General features: G+C 56.0%; 1 protein-coding gene across 1 annotated transcript; it reads right to left on the bottom strand.

Moving 5' to 3' along the window:
- Positions 1-2,454: 2,454 nt before the first annotated feature.
- ZDHHC22 (zinc finger DHHC-type palmitoyltransferase 22) lies at positions 2,455-8,831 on the bottom strand. The gene is made up of 2 exons (XM_065872805.1): positions 8,306-8,831; positions 2,455-2,720 (listed from the first exon to the last, which is right to left on the bottom strand). The coding sequence occupies exons 1-2, from the start codon at positions 8,829-8,831 to the stop codon at positions 2,455-2,457; spliced, it is 792 nt and encodes a 263-aa protein (XP_065728877.1).
- Between the last annotated feature and the right edge of the window lie 3,604 nt (positions 8,832-12,435).

Raw genomic sequence — 12,435 nt, 5'->3', positions numbered from 1 at the left:
AGCAGCTAGTATGACCGTGTCGGTGTACTCCAGCCTTGCCAGCCCTGCTACCAACCCCAGTGCCAAAACAATCACAACAAGTCCAATTTAAAACCACATATTTTATTGATGTTCTTCATCGACAGTATAGGGCCATGTGTACAAATATTTCTCAAGTCCTACACCTGGCAACCTCCCCACTGTCACCCCCACTGACCAGTCAGCCAGGAGATGACTCCCTGCACATATCCCTTTTGCTCCCTCACACTGCTGAGCCTCCAGGAGACCGAGCAGGGCAGGGCTGGCTTCCAAGCCTGAGCTTTGGGGTCAGGAGTGAGCCAGGCCCTTTCCCTTCTCGCCTTCCACCCCCACTGATTCAATATGGTCAGAACTGAGGGTGAGGATGCCCCCCCCTGCCCCAATGACCCCTCCATCCAGGAAGCCTGGGCTCCCCTTCAACCCTCTCCGCCACACCCTTCCCCTCCAAGTGACCCATCCTGCTGCCCAGCAAGATGGCAGAGTGACTATTTTGCAGGGGGTGGGGACATGGGTGCAGCGACAGGATGCTTCACCACTGTATGCCAGTGCCTGGTGGAGACTTGGCACATAGTTGGTGCTCAGTAAATACATGTAGGATGAATGAATGAATAATAGAAGAGGGAGGACTATGAGCAGGTGGCAGCATTACTACATTAGTCCTCTAGGGGCCATGAAGGCAGAACCACGATAAAGTCCTCCCAAGCTCCGCTCGAGAACTCGAGGTGCTGTGCAGTGTCGTGTGGCAACGGTTGGGGTCACTGTGGCCACCAGCTGGACACGGCAGAGTGTGGGCTCCAGCAGACTGGATGGCAGAATGGCCTTGGGACCCGGTCAGGAGGGGGCGCTTGTGTTGTCCCCACTCCCTCATATGCCCCAGGGGTCTGGTCTTCTGGGTCCCAGAATGCAGAGCAGTGCCCTCATCCAGAGCTAGTCAGGGCTGGTCTCCCAATTGCACCCCTATATTCCGGTCTCCCCGTTCCTGAGCCTCAACTCTCCCGATCTCACTCCTCAGAGTTGACCATGATTTTCCAGCTTTGCTCTCCCCACCACTGCCCCGACCTGCCCCTGACACTACCCCATCTCCCTGTCCTCAAAGGCCAACCCCCTCAACTAGCATTAATACCTAGTAGTCCCATCTCCCTGGTGGTCGGGTAGGGTCCTGAAAGTCTGCATCGTGATTTTCAGACTACTCCGTGCCCGCCCCATCCTCCACGAAAGCAAATAATTCACAGGCATCTCTGCAGCTCTTGCCTCTGGACCCGGCAATCATGAAGAAGACACTGGCATCTTGGAGTGGGAAAGGAGCTTCCTTTCCCTGACCCTGTGCAGAAATTCTTTCCACAGCATGCCTGCCAGATGACTGCCTAGTCCCTTCCGGAATACCTCCAGTTGTGAGGCACTCATTACCCTCCCAGGCAACTATTCAAACACTGAACAGCTTTAGCTGCTAGAATGTCCTTCAGAAATGAACCCATTTGCCCCTTTCATTCTCAGTCCCCAAATATCCCAGTGCCCAATCTCTGTATGACCCTCTCTCTTCCCATTCTTTCTCTATTTTCATAACAACATTCCTCACCACTTCTCTCTCTCTCTCACACACACACACACACGATCACATGCCCCCCCTTCTATATGGTTGTGCAATCACATACCACTCTCACTTATCAGTATCTCCCTTTCCTTCTCTCTTCTTCCCTGCCTTCCCAGCATCTAGCAAAGACCCAGAGGCTGGAAGAGTGCCAGGGAAAGGAAGCATCCAGCCAGGTCCTGGATTGCACTGGTAGCCAGCTGGGGCGGGGTGGACAGGGGACAGCAGCTAGAAATCCCAGGCCATTGGCTGCTGTCTCCCAGCAACTTGAGGGCTGGGCCGCAAGCTGCTGAGTTCTTTCTTCCTCCCATTGTTCACAATTCCACAGAGGGGATGAAGACACACACCCCTCCTTTCCCAACCTCACTAGCAGCTGGCAGAGCTGACTTGGCTGCCTCTCACACGTGGTAATTTTAAACCTTTTGCCAGACTCCAGGTCCTGGGGAGCTTCATACCAGCAGCAAGAATCCCCTCCCTACTCCTGACATGGGGCTAAGAGGAAAAGCTCTAGCAGATAGCAGTGATGACATGAGGCTTGGTGGAGCGTGGGTGAACCAGGCAGAGGGGAAAAGCAGGCACCCCAAGGGAGAAGAAACAAAAGAGAAGCTCTGAACGGTTAGCAGCCACCAGGCTGGCTCATGGGGAACCTAGCAACGCCTCGGTGGCCATTTTCCCTCCTTGTCATGATCCACCAGCCAACGCTGTTCTCTGTATGTTACAGACCAGGGGTGGATGCTAGGGCCTTACCAGCCCAAAGTTGTAGTGGGCCATGGGTGGAGACAGGGTGCTGTGGTCTTATGTTCACGAGGAGTCAACACACACACACAGAGGAATGATGGGAGTGCCTGCTACTTGTCCCGCTGCTTGCAGCTCTCACTCCCAACATTGAACATGGGAACCAGTAGGCCCAGGAGCCACCTCTTTCCGAAGACCTCCTGTAAGTTCTTGCGCCAAGGCCGGGCCTTCACTGCCACCCCCTTCCGCACCTGGTGGCGGGTCTGCCCCCGGAGGATCAACAGCAGCTGATGGCAGCAGAAGCCAGCGCAGGCCAGGCCGACGGCAAACCAGAGGTAGAGCATGAGGATGACGAACATTTCAGGACCAAGGACAGCGCCTGCAGGGGGGCGGGAAAACAACAGAATCGCTTTACACCCAGGCCACGCCCCGAACTGCCATCCAAGCAGGCGCTTTCCGCTAGGGAGGGAGATTAATGAGATTGAAGCTACATCTCAGCTCGGCAGCGAGGGAGAGGAACAAGTTGTCCTGACTTCTTCTTACTGCTGATGGCTCCTGAGGCGAGAGAGGAGAACTGGGGACGTGGGAGACGCTTCTATGGGCAGTGCCTAGATGCTAGCATTTCCTCAGGGTCAGTGATACCATCTCTCTCTCTCTCTCTCTCTCTGCCTTCTCTTTTGGGGCTAGAAACAGGGAGAAGGGTTGTTTTTCAGGAGGAGAGAGGAGTGAGCTGAGGACCCTGGAGCAGGGAGCTGGTGCCTGGGCAGCTGTCTAGACTGCAGTGCCTTCTCCTCGGAGCTGAGAGCACTGGCTGGGAGGACTCGGGAAAGTGACAGCATGATGGAGAACAGGGCCTAGTCATCAAGAAGAATAAATCACGAGTTTCAAGGCAGTGCAGAGGATAATTCAGTCATCAATGTTAAAAAGAGGACAGTATGGCCACTGGGACTTTCAGCCACAGGCATCCTGTCAGAGCTTTGCTAAGGCTGGAAGAAGCCCCCAAGGTCATCAGCCTAGGTCCCTGCCTTGAGCTGGACCTTCCCTAAACCCCTCTAAACCAGCACTCTCCATGACTGGTTTAAACATCCCTGAGTAAGAGATGCCCCGCTCTTCCTCCGAGTGGGGGTGGCCGGTCCGTGCTAAGTTTGAATCTCCCAGCTCTGTGATCTTGCACAAGTTTCTTAACTTCTCTGGCTGCAGTTTGCTCATAATGTAAAATGGGTATAACAACCACGACTCCATAGGGTTACACGATTCAGAGAAATTGTGTGCGCAGCGGCCAGCATTCTGGTTCACACTCAGCGCAGCACTCCCTGCTGGGCATCCTTCACAGATAAGGAGACCACCTCCAAAAGGGGCTCAAGCTTAACTCTTAAGACCATCACGCTTTCTCCTTCTCCTTTCCAGGGCTTGGAGATCTGGCTGGGCTACAACTTTAGCAGCCTTGACCTGCCCAGAAGCCAGGGAAGTGGGCCCAGGAGAGAACTCAAAAGCCCTCCTCAGCCCCTCTCTCCAGCAGGGCAAGCTCACCATCACTTCCTCCAGTGAGATGCGGGTACCTGCCAGAGACCCTACCTTACAACCTATTCAACCTCTGCAAATCTCAACCCTATTCCTCCCTTCTCCAGCTTCCCGTGGTGCCCATGGACCTCTTCTCATCTCCCCACGTTTCCATTCCCAGACCCCTGAGGGCTGGGCTTTTAAAACTTTTCCAGGGACTTCCCTGGTGGCACAGTGGTTAAGACTTCACGCTCCCTATGCAGGGGGCCCAGGTTCGATCCCTGGTCAGGGAACGAGATCCCACCTGCATGCCACAACTAAGAGTTCGCATGCCACAATTAAGCAGCCTGTGAGCCTCAACTAAGGAGCCCGTCTGTCGCAACTAAGACCCAGTGCAACCAAATAAATAAATTAAAAAAAAACTCTTTTCCAATCTGAGCAATGGTGGACTCAGTGGCCAGGAGGATGTGGATATGATTCAGGTTTGCTCATTAGCATCCCCCTCTTGCCCTCAGCCCTAGGAGCTTTGATAGCAGGTTTCTCTTTGCAAACTTGGGGACAAATAAAGTCCTGCTGCCCAGGGGACGGAAAACTCAGTCCAGCTGGCTTGCACGGGGGGCAGGGGGCAGCAACGGTACAGGGCTCACCTTGGGCTGTGCCATGCCTCTGACCTACTTCTTCCTTGTCAGCATAGGTTAGCTCAGGCAGCCATGTGCAGGATGAAGGATCCTGGAACCATGGTGCCCTCTGGGGTGCAGGAATGCTACAGGCAAAGATGGCGTTCAAGCTGGGATGTGCAAACATCAGAGCTGTCGAGCGCAAGCCTGCCTTGCACCTCAGCCTCAGGGACAAGCCTGGGCTGATGGAAGCTGTTTTCCACAGTCTCTTTTTTCTGGCGCTAAATCAAGGCATGAAGAAAAGACCTTGTGGCCTTTCCCCGGCCCCTTGCAGCAGCTACAAAAGGCTAATCTGGGGACATGCTTTCTCTCAAAGTGTTTGAAGCTGCCTAGCCTGGCTGCCTCAGCTCCTCTGAACTATTTAATAATAGTTCTGCTTCTTTTAGAAAATCACAGAATATTCCTAATGGGCCTGAAGGGTCACACCATCCAATCACTCCACCCTGGCTTTCCACCAAGCACCTATAGCACCTTTGACAGATCATCACCCAGCATCTTTAATATACATCCTGGGATAAGAAGCTCTCTCCCTCCCAAAGTGGCTCATTCATCAAGAAGCAACTTCAGAGAGGCAGTATTGTGGGAAGAATGTGGGCTCTGGAGGCTAGCAGCTCTGAGTCCAAAGCTTGGGTTGGACTCATACTAGCTGTGTGCTTTCAAAGCAACTTAACCTTGTTAAGCCTTTGGTTGCTGAGTTTTTAAAAATGATATAATAATACCTACCTCACAAACTTGTCCTGAGGATTGGATGAAATGAGACCTGCACAGGGGTTAGCACATAATATTTGCTCAACACATATTAACCCCTTTTCCCTTCTACTGGACTTTCTGGCACCCACCACACTGGCGTACCTTTCCAAATGCCATGACACAGGTCGGATGGTGTCATCTCCATTTCCCAGATGAGAAGAGTGAGGCTCAGAGAAGTGACACAACCTGTACTGGTCCCACGAAGCCAAAAGAAAGAACAGCTTCTAAAATCTAACTGGCCAGTCTCCTTCCTCTCTGGCATCAACGGAGGGCATGTGGGTACAGCCACCAGAAGACACCCCCCCCACTTCTGGCTCACGGGGCCCACACACGGCCATCCCATGCTCTGGTGGCAGATCTGCCTTAGGGGCAGTACCACAGTTGGGGACGGCTCAACCTAGCAAACGACTTGTCCCTTTTTATACCCTCCTGTCCACCTGGCCTCTGGAGCAGATGAGAGGGCAGTGCCCTCAACCATTTGGGTCGAGAAGAGAGGGAGAAGGGACAGGAAGGGAGAAGCTGAACAGGTGAGGTGTGTGTCAGGGCAGGCGAGAGAAGGGCTGCCAAGGGGAAAGATGAAAGGCCAGCAAAGGAGGAGGATGAGATGGGAGAGTTGGAGATTAGAAATCATGGCCTCGGGACTTCCCTGGTGGTCCAGTGGTTAGGAATCTGCCTTCCAGTGCAGGGGATGTGGGTTTAATCCCTGGTCGGGGAACTAAGATCCCACATGCCATGGGGCAACTAAGCCCATGCACTCTAGGGCCCGCGGGACAACTAGAGAGCCCCCGCACCGCCACTACGGAGCCCGCGCGCCCTGGAGCCCGAGCACCACAACTAGAGAGAAGCTCGCGTGCCGCGGCGAAGAGCCCATGAACCGCAACAAAAGATCCCGCACGCGACAATGAAGATCCTGCGTGCCGCGGCTAAGACCCAATGCAGCCAAATAATAAAAAGAAAAAGAAGTCTTGTCCTCCTTTTCCTAGTAGGTCTGGTGAGGAGGTAAAAGATAGTGGGACTCATTTTTCTGCTAGAATAGCGATCTGGGCCCCAGGATAGGCACTGACTGGCTCTGTTCCCCATCAGATCAAAGCAAGAGGTTCCTCTTCTTTACTTTCCTGTCTCCCACCCAAACCTAGCACATATGGACAGGCCTCAAGCCCAGCTTAAATCAAACCATTTCAAGATCCTCTCTTTGGAAGCATCCATTTTTATGTGATGAAACTACTTGGAAAAGAAAGTGTAATCAGCCTCTCTGGCTCTCCTCATCTCTCCACCTGCCTGTGCTCACACTCTACCGCCTAGCCCGCCCACTTTCCCTCCCTCGTCCTGGCTATTTCAGTCCCAGCAGCCTCCTATGCTGGCGCCAGGATCCAGAAGGTCGGAGAGCTCTGAGTTCTGGGTCCAGCTCAACCACGAGCCCTCAAGGCAACCCGCATAGCTGGGTCCTTCTTCCAGGGCCTCTGTGTTCCCACTGCCAAATGGCACAAAGTTTTACACCTGCAGAGGACTGGGCTGAGGCCCCAACAAAGACCAAAACGATGGCTTCCCCCAGAGTGGGGCCGAATTTTATGAATGTCCAGCCCAGGCATATCAAGACAATTTGGGGTTCTCAGTGGAAGAAGCTACACTCTGTCTTTTTTGTCCCTGAAAGGCCAAGGGGGTATGAAACATGCTGTATTCCCTCTGCTGCCGCGCGTTGTCTAAAGACCTGGGAGGCAGGCCAGAGGCTGCTGCTCGGAAGTAGTAAGATCCTGGGAAGCCATTTAACCCCATCTGAGCCTCAGTTTCTTCATGAGAAATGGAGATGACATCACACACGCACAGCTACGTGTCCATATGTGCGTGCTACTAATTGTAAGAGGCAGGTCAGTCAGAGTCAAAGGCCGGGGTAGGTGGAGTGAAGGAAATGAGGTAGGGGCAAATTTCATGGCCAGGTAGGGTGTTTCCTGACCGGTGTCAAGGCCTGGTTCATGCCACCAGGAGCCAGGTCCCTCTGGGCCTGGTACCCCACTCTCCTTGGGGTATGCTATATAAAGCACAGTCCTCACCAGGGGGCATAGCTGAGCCCCAGTGTGAAGGTCTACAGGCCTGGCTCCTGCAAGTGTAAGAGCCTCCTGGAGGGTCAGATCCCACGCCAGTCCCATGGCTCTGTGGTGTGAAGATGGAGCCATTAAATATGGCTGCATCTCCAACCAGGATGCTCCTTGCTCTGAGCCATCTGCAGACTGGAGAACAACCTGGAGGGGGGTCAAATATAGTGGGTAGGAGGGCGAGGGTTAGCCTTCTGCTGGGACTGGCCCAGAACCCTGGTCAACCTTACTGTGGTTGATCAGCGAGACCTTTGGAGGGCAAAGTCCTCGGAGGAAGGTGTGAGCAGGATTGGGGTCCAGGCAGAGGAAGGACATAGCATGCGGGTACCTCGCAGGCTGCACAGAGGGATGGCCAGCAATCAGCCCCTCCTGGCACAGGGCAGGTGTATTGCCTGGTTTGCCACAATTCTATGAGCAAATGGACAGTGGCGAGCACCGAGGAGAAGATGAATGAGGATGGATGTGGGGAGGGAGGTTGCCAGCTGACATACAGCATGCCCAGTTAGTCTGTTTTGTTTTTGTTTTTGTTTTTGTTTTTGCGTTACGCGGGCCTCTCACCGTTGTGGCCTCTCCCGTTGCGGAGCACAGGCTCCGGACGCTCAGGCTCAGCGGCCATGGCTCACGGGCCCAGCCGCTCCGCGGCATGTGGGATCTTCCCAGACCGGGGCACGAACCCGTGTCCCCTGCATCAGCAGGCACACCCTCAACCACTGCGCCACCAGGGAAGCCCTGCCCAGTTAGTCTGAATTTCAAACAGATAACTAAAAAACTTTAGTGTAAGTATGTCCGCTGCAATATTCAGGAAATACTTATATTAAATAGTTATGCATTGTTTATCTGAAATTACAATTTAATTGGGCATCCTGTATTTGCTAAACCTGGCAAACTTGGGGTTGAGGTAGAAGGTCTTTGCATAGGGCCCAACCTGCCTGCCAAGGCCCACTCACCGGAGAAGAACTGGCTGATGGAGGTGGGAAGGAGCGTGAGGAAGGCCAGGGGGTGGGCGAAGGAGATGGAAAGGACTGCGGAGATGTAGGCCACGCCGGCCACCATGGAGTAGAGGCAGGCCAGGGAGGTGTACAGGCAGAACAGGATGAAGTTGCGCATGTTCCTGCTCCCGATGCAGTTGCCGGTGAAGAAACAGTGATGGTCGTGCCTCAGGGTGACTCTGGCGCACACTCGGCAGAAGTGGGCGCTGGGCGGAGGGCACAGGGCCCTCCTGGCTGCGGTCCCCTGGCAGGCGTCCAGGTCGTCTGGGGAGTTCTGGATGACCAGGACGTAATTACCCAGGGCGTTGGTTGAGAGGAACAGGAAGAATGCCCCGTGGAGCAGCGCAGGTGAGAAGAACCGTGCGGCAGAGGGGTCCTCACGCATACTAGGCAGGAAGAGGAAGAGCTGCAGCACGAAGGTCACCAGGGAGATGCACAGGAAGTAGGCGGGGGCCACCACGTTGAGCAGCCTCAGGGCCAGCATCCTCGATTACATTCCTAAGGGGCTCAGGGGGAGAGGAAGACTCACTGCAGCGTCCGGAGGGCTCCCTAGGGCTCTCCCCAGCGCTATCTGTCCGTCCTGCTCCACTCAAATCCATGTCCCTCGGTTCCCTAACCTGTGACCAAGCAGGTGTGAGACCCCGAGATCGTGACAGCCTCTGGGAGCCAAGCCCTACCTTCTGGTGCCCACCTCCTCCGTTTTTGAGGCACCTCGGCGCCTTGACGGCCCGGGGGTCAGGTACAAGGAGGATGAGGTGGGGACTTGTTCTCAGTCCGTAGGAGGTGGCTGGGGGTGGAGGAGCGGCGGGCGGGGGCGGGGGGCTGCCTAGGGCTCTGCTTTTTTTTTTTTTCTTTTTCCTTTTTTTTTGGCGGTACGCGTGCCTCTCACTGCCGCGGCCTCGGGCGCAGCCGCTCCGCGGCATGTGGGATCCTCCCGCACCGGGGCACGAACCGGCGTCCCCTGCATTGGCAGGCGGACTCTCAACCACTGCGCCACCAGGGAAGCCCCTAGGGCTCTGCTTTTTTATGGCAGTGGAGACGTGCCCAGGTTTGGGATTCCTCCTTCAGACCCCCTAGGAGGAGAAAGCAGAAGATCTGGGGTGGGGGCAGATAGAAATGACCTACTGGAAGTACTGTTTCACCTCCCCTTTCTCCGTGCCACCCCCCGCCCATATTGGGCAATACTCGGGGACCTTACCCATAACGCAAAGAGCTTTGGGGGTATGTGTGCTTGCCTGTGTGTGTGTATGTGTGTGTGTGTGTGTGTGTGTGTGCGGGGGGTGCTCCTTGTGTGTGATTTTGTATGTGTAATTTGTGTGTGCCTCGGTATCTGTGTTTGTGTATGTGTGCATCTGTGTGTACACACACGCAGCCGCTGCCACCTGGCTTTTTAGAAAAAAATCAATGACAACAATAGATACATTCCCACAAGCACTTAAGGCGATGGGTGGGATGGGGGGCGCAGCAGGAATACCTGTGTCAGCCGTTTCCGGTCAGCCCATCTCTCCGAAGCTGGCTGCCCTAGCTATTTCTTGGCAAAGAGCGTTTTCATTTGAGGCGACGAAATTAAAATCGCCCCCCGCTCCGCGCTTTCCTCCCGCCCTCCTGGAGCGAGAAACCCAAACAACCCCGATGGCGCTGAAACCCCTTCGATGCCAACAAGCTCTCCCTGGGCGCAGGCGTGGATGCTTGGCCAGGTTTCCAGGGGATCGACCCCCGCCGCTGAGCGCAGCCCTACCACAAATTTATTCCACCCCGCCCCACAGCCCCGGTTCCTGCCCGGCTTCGGAAGCCACTGAAAAATAGGATTCCGGGCGCCCGCGAGAACTTTTCCAGGGGCTAAGGAGCAGGCGAGCCCGAGGCGCGAGAAAAGTTCTGGGAAGGCTGCTGCACCCAGGACGGGCGAATGCCACTAGGCCTCCGTCCAGGCTGTCCCGTCCCCACTGGGTGACTGATCACCTTGGAGTCCCCTTTGCAGGTGCCAGTGCCCCAGGAGACTCGCGCCAGCCGTGGGGACCGCGGGTCTCTCTCCGCCGCAGGGGCTCAGCGCAGGGCACGCCAGGGGGTGGTCGCTGGGGGCTCCCGGGGGCTGCGGGGGCGCTGACCACCCTAGAGAGCCCGCGGCCCGGGATCCGGCGAAGCGAGTGTCTTCCCCACGCTGGTCGCCAGGGGGGCCGCGGGAGCAGCCTCCAGATGCGCGGCGGCGCCTGGAAGGCGAGGGACGGGCTGAGAGAGTGAGGGGCGCACGGCGGGCGGCCGCACTGCAGCCCCGGCCCTGTGCGGGAGAAGGGACATCGGAGACCGCCGGGGCGGCCCGGTGGCCGTTTAGCACTGGCGCCGGCCGCGCCCGCGGCGGCGGGCGGCACAGCCGGAGCCCTAGCGAGGCAGGCAGCGCGGGCGACCGCCGGCTTCTCGGCCACCGCCTCCCGGACGCCCGGGAAGCCGCCCCCCGCGCGTCTGCCGCCGCCGCACCGCCGCAGAGCAGTGGGGAAATGAACTCACCAAGCTCTGGTCGCGGACAAGAGGAGCCCTGCACGCCGGCTCTCGCCCTCCCCGAGGCTGCAAAGTTGTGGGCTCGGCCCCGCTGGCTCGCAGCCTCCTCACGCTTCGCTTCGGGGACTGGGCAGGTAGCGGGGGTGTGGGGAGGAGGGAGCGGGCAGCTGCCGTCCTCCCACTGGGGCGCCGGCGAGTGGGGGCCAGGAGACGGCGGGGATGGCAGCTGGGCACCCCCGCCCCCAGCCGGCCACCCCTCCCTCCCCTCCTAGGGGCGGTGCTCTGGCCACCCCTCTCAGCCTCGGGGACTTGCCCCCCTTCCTCCCCTCACTCCTCAGGAGCGGGCTGGGGCTCCCCACCAGACTTCAGCCACTGGTTCCAGCTGGGAGCTCTGGATTCCACCCTGATGTGATGCTCTAACCATCCTCTGCTCCTTCCCTCCCCACTGTGGCTAACAGCCCTCCGTTGCTCTCCATTCTCGGACCGAGGAAAACCTGGGGCTTTAGGAGTTCAGCTTGCCAGGGGCAACACCCGTAAAGATCAAAGTCATTGTGCACGGAAGTGCTGAGAGCCCCGACTCTGGAGCCTGTCTGCCCGGGTCTGAATATCCATCATTCACTACTGTGTGATCTTCAGATTCCAGTTTCCCCATCTGTAAAACAGAGATGTGAGGGTTCTATGACAACAATTTATGTAAAGCCCTTAAACAGGGCCTACCTATGGTGAGCGCTATTTGAGCATTATTTTATAACCATTGACTCTTATTTATTGGGTCCTTACTATGGACCAGGCACTGTGCTAATAAGCCTTTAGCCTAAGGCAGCTTTATTAATCCTCTCAGCAGAAGCTCCATGATCCCTTTGTATGGATGAGGAGACTGATGCAGAGAGAAGCTAAGTCACATGCCCAAGGACACAGAGCGGGTAAGTGACAGAGCCTGGATTTGAACTAACGGAGGCTGCTCTCAGCCTCTACACAACGCAGCATCACCCTGAGACCCAGGGGGAGCTCTGATCTGGGAGAAGGGAGGACAACTGAGTGGTTCATCCAGACACAGAGCTTGAACAGCTTGAACCAGGAGCTTCTGTCTGGAGTCCCGCCCTCATCTCCCTGTTCTCATTTCCTTTCTTTTTCTGATCCCACTAGTCTGAGGTGGGTACCAAGAGGGTGGGGACAGTTGGCCAGTGTGTGTCAAATGGAGGTTGGAGGGAGCAGAGACAGCTTTGAACCACTGCAGGAATATTGACACCGCCACTACCTCGGTTTCTTGGGCTGTCGGAGCTCACCTACCTGCCCTGTTCCACTCCTCTGGGTGAAGGCAAACGTCATAAATAAATGATTATTTATTGCTTCCTCAACGGGTTGATTAAAACAAGAACAATCCCTTAAAACGAGGACAATATGCTTATCAGCTCAGCCTGTATTTTTGAAACATCACATACTGTTTTCTCTGGATTTCGACAGTGTGCATCAAAATAAAAGAGGGGGGCTTCCCTGGTGGCGCAGTGGTTGAGAGTCCGCCTGCCGATGCAGGGGACGCGGGTTCGTGCCCCGGTCCGGGAAGATCCCACATGCCGCGGAGCAGCTGGGCCCGT

Source organism: Phocoena phocoena, chromosome 2 (assembly GCF_963924675.1).
Source record: "Phocoena phocoena chromosome 2, mPhoPho1.1, whole genome shotgun sequence".
Classification (NCBI taxonomy): domain Eukaryota; kingdom Metazoa; phylum Chordata; class Mammalia; order Artiodactyla; family Phocoenidae; genus Phocoena; species Phocoena phocoena.
Note: the sequence above shows the minus strand (reverse complement) of the source record. Positions and strands in the feature narration are given on the sequence as shown.

Excerpts from the sequence above, each read along its gene's own strand:
- ZDHHC22 (XM_065872805.1), bottom strand. The coding sequence starts at position 8,831 with ATGCTGGCCCTGAGGCTGCTCAACGTGGTGGCCCCCGCCTACTTCCTG. Across the intron at positions 2,721-8,305 it reads CATCAGCCAGTTCTTCTCCG|GCGCTGTCCTTGGTCCTGAA; the intron begins GTGAGTGGGCCT and ends GCCCCCCTGCAG.